At 39.9% G+C, this 8,346-nt stretch overlaps 1 protein-coding gene across 6 annotated transcripts in view; it reads left to right on the top strand.

The window, feature by feature from the left end:
* The first annotated feature begins 1,554 nt into the window (after positions 1–1,554).
* The window catches only part of fbxw11a (F-box and WD repeat domain containing 11a), an 18,305-nt gene continuing 11,513 nt past the window's right edge, over positions 1,555–8,346 (top strand). Inside the window, exons 1-3 of one of the 6 annotated variants that reach the window (XM_083547096.1) lie at positions 1,555–1,712; positions 2,673–2,732; positions 5,002–5,106. In XM_083547096.1, the coding sequence (XP_083403222.1) occupies positions 2,694–2,732; positions 5,002–5,106 (144 nt within the window). In that variant the 5' untranslated portion in view covers positions 1,555–1,712; positions 2,673–2,693. Of the gene's footprint in view, positions 1,713–2,345; positions 2,399–2,565; positions 3,852–5,001; positions 5,107–8,346 lie in introns of those variants that run through there. The other 5 variants (XM_083547095.1, XM_083547098.1, XM_083547099.1 and 2 more) reach the window with 5 other exon arrangements.

Genomic DNA, 8,346 nt, shown 5'->3' on the forward strand with positions numbered 1-8,346 from the left:
ACTCGTGGCACTTCTGAATCTGCTCATGAATGGGGGAAAAATGAAGCGTACTACGTTTTCATCCAGCTTGTTTGTCTTTATTTGAAATCGAACCTTGTGTTTAAAGTGTATCAATGCTTTTGAGCGGAAAGGATTTACAATGTGTTGTCGATTCGAGCTGTCAAATTGTCATTATTGCAGTCCTGATAAAGATATCTGCTTTTTCTAGAACAGTTTATCATTATGTACATATTCCAATCTGTTCTCACCTATAACATACAAAAATAGTTGGATGAATTGACGAGGCTTCCCACTAGCTGTTCCGGCCTGGCTAGGCATGCAGGCAGCATCTGTTGGCCTCTTCTAGTGGAATGGAATAAACAGGGCTTGGAAAGAACTTTGGTTGATCAGATCAAATCCTCATCATGTTGTTTGTGTGCACAGGGTAATGCTACGTTGGTAAAAACAAATTATTTGGACTAGTCAAAGATGTTCTAGGTTAAGAAATCTGTATTTATATATGATGTGTGTATTATATAGTTATTAAAGTTTAAGTGAGAATGGTCTTTTAACAAATTCACTAGGGCCGTTTGAGGAAGATGTGCCTTGTTTAAAAATAATTAATTTCCATTAATTAGAAGGGAAAGTAGGAAATGTTTTTATTTTATCTTTATATATATATATATATATATAATGAATAGTTAATTGTGTAGTGACCCCATGTGCCCCAGTTCCAATAATAATGTCGATTCTGCAAATATTCAGGTTTTCACTCAATTCTTAAAAGCATGCAGGCGGTTGATTTATGCCTGAATGTGCATGCGTTTATGGTGCCTAGTGATGACCTTGCATCTCCATGGTGTTGGATGGGATCGTCCATATATTAGATCTATATGTAACTCACCCATATATAAGATTGGAGGCCTTTTGTCCTCCATTGTGTTAAACATTGTCTTATTTGCTATGTCGATGAGACCCGATGACTCTCTCTCTCTCTCTCTCTCTCTCTCTCTCTCTCTCTCTCTCTCTCTCTCTCTATATATATATATATATGTATATATATATATATATATATATATATATATATATATATGTATATATATATATATATATATATGTATATATATATATGTATATATATATATGTATATATATATATATATATATATATATATATATATATATATATATATATATATAATATATATAATATATATATATACACACACACACATTTCCCCCTGTTTTTTATTTAGACAGTTATGCAGTTTAATCGTTTGTTTAAAAATCGCACCAACAAATTGACTAAAGAAATCACCCTTTTTCTCCCATTCTGATGTTTGATATGAACATGCATTGCTTGTATCTGCATCATTGTACACACTATACTGCTGATAACTGTACAAGTGTGCAGGTGGACCCGGTGTTCCTATTAAAGTGGACAGTAAGATGGTCATATATTCTGCTGGGTGTAATGAGAAAACCCCCAGCAACACGCCGAGCCAATCAGAAAGCAGCGTGTTTTTTATTTTAAAAAAACAAACAAAAAAAAACAGTGAAACCACGCCCCCTGGCTTGATTTAGCCAACCGGGACATGCGCAGTTTTCAACCCCTGTGAAGTCAGCGCTTTTGTTACGTACGGAAGCCAGAATCGACAATCAACACTCAGCCAAAAGAGGAAACGCTGCCTAATTCTTTCAATTAAAAGATCATCTAGATTTTTAAAAAACAGGTATTTAAAAAAAATTAGTAATTGTAAAATATCACACACTTAAAAATGAAAAAAAATAATTTTTTTGTGGTAATTTGAATGTAAAATCAGTGTGATTTATCCGTGAAGACTGAAGGAAGCCACCTGTCCATAATTCCGTCTAATTTAGGTAGTACCTCATTAAACACGGTTTCACTTAAACAAGTTGGACCGAGGCATGGATTTAAAAGCCAGGAAATGCTAATGAAAAGTAACAAATTACATTTACTCGCGTTACTTTAATTGGATTTTATTTGTACTTCTTAGTTTTTAAAATCTGTAATGTTACTTTTATTTAGGTATGTTTTGTTTGAAGTATTGTACTTGGTTACATTTTACAACATTCGTTACTGAGTAAAAAAAAAAAAAAGTAAATGCATTTATATATAATATACTTATATATATATATATATGTGTGTGTGTGTGTCTTTGTATATATGTATGCATGTATGTGTTTGTGTTTTTTTGTAAAAGTACATAACACAATAGACTCAAATCATTGAGGGTTTTGTTTTTATTTCGTTTTTGTTATTGCACTGTAATGGTTCAATTAAAAACAAGTAGTTGTACATAATTACATAATTTTTATTAATCCCCTTGTAGCCCCTTGTTTTTGGACTACACTAAAATCCACCACTTTTGAGTAGAATATTTTATTACTCTTTCCTGCTCTGCATACATACAGCCCTGATCACACTGCATACTGTTCTTGACTACTATGGAACAATAAGGATATTTAATCACCTTATGTTTGATCATATATATTTATATGGTTTCGTACTCTAATATGTGTCACTCCCACAAGAACTGCTCGCGGGGGAGGGTGAATAAAAAGTTTTATTTTGACATCAGTGCTTGTAGGTGTGGCGTAAGGTGGTCGTGTGGTGTTGTTTCTGGCTTCACACCTGAATGCCGTTCGATGACTGGTTTCCATTTCCGCAGAGAGGCGGACTGCTCGGCACCATGGAGCCGGAGATGGAGGACAAAACCCTGGAGCTGATGGTGAGTGTGAACCCGCATCACTGCTAAACTCATTCACGGAAAACCAGCTGGATTTTAGGCTTCTATCTGGAGGATTAATACCGAGCGTAAGGGTAACTGGTTGTCCAGCAGGGCCGCGAACCCGTCGACGAGTCTACGTGTAATTCCGAGGCCTGCGCTCGGAATAAGGGAAGAGATGAAAACGATGTTTGTTTCGCTTTTGTTAAAAACGTGTTTGAAACCAAATTATATTGTCTAGATATGTAACTGGAGATATAATATAATGGATATGATAGAAAAATAACTCTGGGAGAGCGAACAACAACAACAACTGCGTAGTGGTTTGGTGGAAAGCTGCCGCGTTCAAAATCACACCTCGGAGTGCGCTCGCGCTGTAACGCCGTAGTAGCCATGGCGATAGTTAGCGTAGGCGCGCTCATTTCGCACTCCCTGCCTTCGCCTAGGTACACTCGGATGCGGTTTGGGACGGAGCCAGTGTGGGGGTGGGTGGGGGAGCGGGTTTGAGGGAGTGTTACTGCGCCATTCGGTCGTGTATCAGGGCTACAGGAGTGCTAGTTCTCCGGGCGTCTCTCGGAATTGACTAAAATCCACGCTAAGTGGTGAACTGATTCCTTGTAGCGGGTCCTGACGTGAATAATAGCACAGTCCTGAGTTTTTCTGTATGATTGGCGATGTATGAGAATGGGAACTAATCACAGGTGCATGTTGAACCCGGGAGATGATTCAGGGACACCTTGCTTTGGGTTTTGGGCATCTAAAGCATCTCGGACTTGTCCTCATGCTGATTTACTGTAGTGATGTCATTGTGGACTAGCTTTCTTCTGCATGGGATTAACCATATTACACTGCATTGTGTGTGTATAATACACCAGGGTTGGGCGTGATGGGATGGTAAGCGAAGGGAGGGGGGAGAGAGAGATCCGGCATCCCACAAGGTTCTGTTTTAAGCCCTCTATTTTTATCTTTGTATTCTCGGACACGTCACGGATGAACATAACATCGGCTTGCCCTTCTCGAAAGCCTGGCGAAGCAAAGTTCCGTTCCTCAGCCCCAGACAGATTGAGCAGCACCGGCTAGGCAAATATGAAGACGTGACGTGACGTCGTTCATTACTGGCAGGTGTACACCTAATCTCATATTAAGTACATAGTTCATATAGCTATATTTGGACCATTTTTAATTGGGTCTCATCTGTTTTCGGTACATTTCGACTAATTTTCCAAGGGAAATGCGCATTTTAGTAGATGTAGTAATCTTTGTAGTCCTAGACGTCTTCTAGCAAAATATTAATCAACAAGGCGACGTGATTCACCTTATTACACTCACGGCCGCCTGACATGTAAAAGTTTTTATTGATCAGATAACAGTAGCATAACTGCGATTGTCATATTGATGGTGTCATTTTTTCCAGCCCTAGGGAGGTTTTTTTGTGTTTGTAAGTGGGGATTATTCTTGTGGTCTTGTTTGCCTTGTTGTATTATCACTGTGTTTGCACCACACTGTTCAATTCATCAGTCTAAGGCTGTACATTGCCGATTCGCCATAAAACGAGATAACCACATTGAGAACCTGTTTACTTCCTGTTTCTTCATCCTCTGTTGGCTTTGTGTATGATCTGTGATCCACAGTTCAGTGTGAATAAAGCTGATTGGGTGGGGCCATGCTTGTGTGTTTGTGTGTGTGTTTGTGTGTGTGTGCTCTAAATGTTAGCATAAACACAAACCAAGCATTTAAGAATGAAAAGAGGAGCAAGTAGAGCTGATTCTCTGCTCTTAAAGCCCTGCCCACTCCATCATGCAGGCCTGATGCTTAAATGTTGTGTGTCTGACACTGTATGCAATTAGGTGGGTGTGTTTGTGTGTATTTTCTCACTGTATGTTGCTCTAATACTGTTTTTTTTGTTTTGTTTTGTTTTTTGTTTTGTTTCTCCCTCTTCACTCCCCTCCCCACTCTCTCACTTCCTTCTCCTTTTCTCACTTTACCTCTTTTTCTTTCTGATTCTCACTCTTGCTGGCCATTTCTCAATAACTTTCATCCAAATTGCACCCATGTTTTCTCTCTCTCTCTCTCTCTCTCTCTCTCTCTCTCTCTCTCTCTCTCTCTCTCTCCCCCCCTCTCCACCTTTTCACTATTAACTACCCTTTTTTTTTTTTTTTTTCCTTTAACACTTCTCTCATGGCTCATTTCCTTTCTTCTCTCTCTCTCTCTCTCTCTCTCTCTCTCTCTCTCTCTCTCTCTCTCTCTCTCTCTCTCTCTCTCTCTGACGCAGTGCTCTTTGCCTCGCTCTCTCTGGCTGGGTTGTTCCTCGGTGGCAGAGAGCCTGTGTGCTCTCAGGTGCCTGCAGAGCCTCCCCACCTCCCGGGCCCACAACCAGGTTCTGCTCTTCTCTTCAATACTTCCTCTATATTTTTTTTTCCACCTCCTCTCTTCCATCTCTTTCTCTTCTTTTCTTCTTTCCGTGTGGTTCTTCCCCACAATCCGCCCATCGTCCATGTGTCTGTCGCATTTTGCTCACCTACTCACTCGCTAACTTTGCAAGGGTCTCTGAGATTTATATCGACTCCTGTTTCCTGGAACTTGTGCATGAGCATGTTGAAGACGACAGAAAATACATGCAGGGTAAAGTCAGCGTTACTCGACCTCTCAATCTTATTCTGACACTTTACTGTCTGTGAGAGTATCAGAGTAAAAGCAGGGATTAATGGACTTATTTGATGAAGGTTTGATCTTGACTGCCTTCTATATTACAGTTAGACAATACACAAAGTGTGGCATGGCTGATAATTGAATGAGCAAAACATTATGGTGCACAATATGTACAAACCACGAGCTCAAATGACGCAAGTAATTTTTTACATGGAATAAACTGAGTGAATAGGTGCCACAGCTTACAGCCCAAAACTGGCTTCTTGTCAAAAGCATAAACACAGCCTGATGCATCAAACACTTTATCTGCAGTGAAGAACAGCTATAGGTACATGGTCCTCATGATTCTCCCCAGGAAATTCCTCTTGTACATTTCCCCTAGTCTGTATTATACACATGATAGCAAGCTTTCCATTCACTCTAGTACATTAGGTACACTCTTTACTCAGTTAGGTTTCTCAAAATATTGATATTGTGTACTAGCTAATACATTCGTTATTTGTCCACCCCTGCATGTTTTCATACCACTTACCCTGAACCCTGCTAAATTATTTCATATTTGTTTAGCAAAAGATTTTGTTCTTGCCTTGTTCTCGTGTGGTTTGTGTATATGACTTAACGTCTGTAGATAGCATATGTCTGGAAACTCATCCCGCTGTCATCACACACACACACACACACACACACGCACACATCAGCTGGAGCTATCTCACATCAGATTGGTTTGCCTAGTTTAAGCTGGACAGGATGTAATTGAGCTAAGCAGTCATACTTGCTTACAGCTGCATGATTCAGGGTTTGAAGGACAGGAAGTGTAGAGAATATATGTATCCATATCTATAGCATGTCTGGAATCCTGTGCGAGTTAATACAACTTTAATCTCAGGAACAGTCAGACGAGTCTGCAAATGAAACGGTCTGGATTTTGCTTACAATAAAAGCATTTAATGTTTTAACTAAGCGATGACATATTGTACAACCCTCACACTGGAGACTCCTTAGACATTTGAGAAAATCTCACAATCTTAACAGTTTTGGATTTAAAAGAATCCTGAGATTGAGCCGTTGCAGCTGAAACGCTAATGGGTTATGGCAAGCGCGCCAATCAATAGGTTTCAGCGTCAATGCGTATTAAAATGACCACGATTAGCGTTTTAGACAGTAATGTGCGGCGAGCAAAGACAAATTACATGTGAGGAGACGACTGTGATGGCAGTGGTGCTGCCCCCCCCACACACCCACTGAAACAAACACACAGTTTCTTTGCTTAACATTGTGTAATCAATAGAACTTGCTGATTCTCATCAGCCTTTTCCAACCTGCTCTTATAATTAGATTCAAAGATATAAGCCTGATTACTGATTACGTTTCCAGCTAATTGTGACCGGGAAAACAAATGAATCATTATGGTCAGGTCTGTGTAGAGCTGGAATTAGAGCAGCTGCTCAGTGCTGATGGTGGCTCTGATGTAGGCAGGGTGTGTGGGGTGTGTAGGGCAGAGAGTCATGCTGACTGCCAATTATCATCTCCAGCTTCTGTTTTGTCGGTATATGTGCAGTTTATAATAGTTTGGTTCCGCCACCGAGTCCGAATTCTGTCTGTTTTTGTGCTCAGGCTTTCATGGGTTTTGTTTAGTGGTTTAATTTTTAAAAAATTTTTTGTACTTTACACTTGTACACGTCAAATAATTAGGGTTACCGTCACCATATTTTGTTCAGATCTTATCGATATTTCAGAGAAAGCACTGTTTAAACTTCAGTGTTGTTTTGTCAACTGATGACTCAGCTTTTCAACACTACAGGAACAGATGCATCACATTTGAGAAAATCCTGTCTCAAAGCAGACAGAATGACTTCAAAAAATTTTTTTTCCTTCTTCAGATGCCGATTTATTTAAATTGTAGTGATGATTCAAATATTTTCTGAGGAGTCAAACATAATGAGGTGTGCTGTAATAAGATGATTTAAAATGGTTCAGGAACAGCAGCCCTGAGTAAATTATTTTATTTATTGATTTATTTTTAAATAAGCGCACACCCTGAAGTGTTTTTCTCTTAGACCACAGCAACTTGCCACTATTTCCTAATTGTTACCAGAATGTGACATCATACTGTCCGTCTATTAATATTGTGGAACAAGTGACTTCCTGTTATCACTTGCATTATACCAGTTCGTCACGTTAGAAAGTAATCGCCGACTTTCCTGTGATTAGTGAATCCTGTGACTGGGTTATAGCGTGACATCTCAGGCTGTTACAGAGCTCTGACACTGGAGACTCCTTCCATAGCTGCCAAATAAAAACCTCTTCACAGAAAACACATCATGCCACAATACATAGAAACAATTGTCCGTGTTTTTACCGTCTTTTGTGGGACAAGATTTTAGAACAAACGCGTTCACGTCATTGTTTGCAATTATCTAACTTTCGGCGCAATCAAAGAATTAAAGCAGCACGGTATAAAAGTGGGCGCAGTAGGAAACACGATATCGAACTCTGATTCTTTGATGCAGTGTTCATTTTTTTTTTATTCAAACCAACTCCTTTTACCTGCACTTTGTGCCCTGTTATTTTATCTCATTATGTCTACAATGAATAGTGTGTTGACTCAGACTGAGCCCTGTCATGACATCCATTTGCTCGCCTCCTCTGTTCAAGTGTGTGCATGCACGTATAACCACCCCCACCCCCCCTTTTGTGTGTGCACTGTTGTGCCTGTTGGCCTTTCAAGCATGCACCTGCCTTTTTTGCTCATTGACTGTGTTTGTGCGGCTCTGAACTCTGCAGTTAAAAGATCCTTTAAAGTGCCGGGTTTCCGAGGACAGGGTGTCTGTGTGTGCTCGGCTTAAAGATTGTAAGTTTGTAGTGCGTCTCTTCTCAGTGGGCAGCTGTAATTGTTGCATGCGGCGAGGCTGTGAGCTGTACAGTACACGATGATCTGCTCCGTACTCCCACGCAGTATGGGGGCTGA

This window comes from Silurus aristotelis (assembly GCF_946808225.1).
Source record: "Silurus aristotelis genome assembly, chromosome: 7".
Taxonomy (NCBI): domain Eukaryota; kingdom Metazoa; phylum Chordata; class Actinopteri; order Siluriformes; family Siluridae; genus Silurus; species Silurus aristotelis.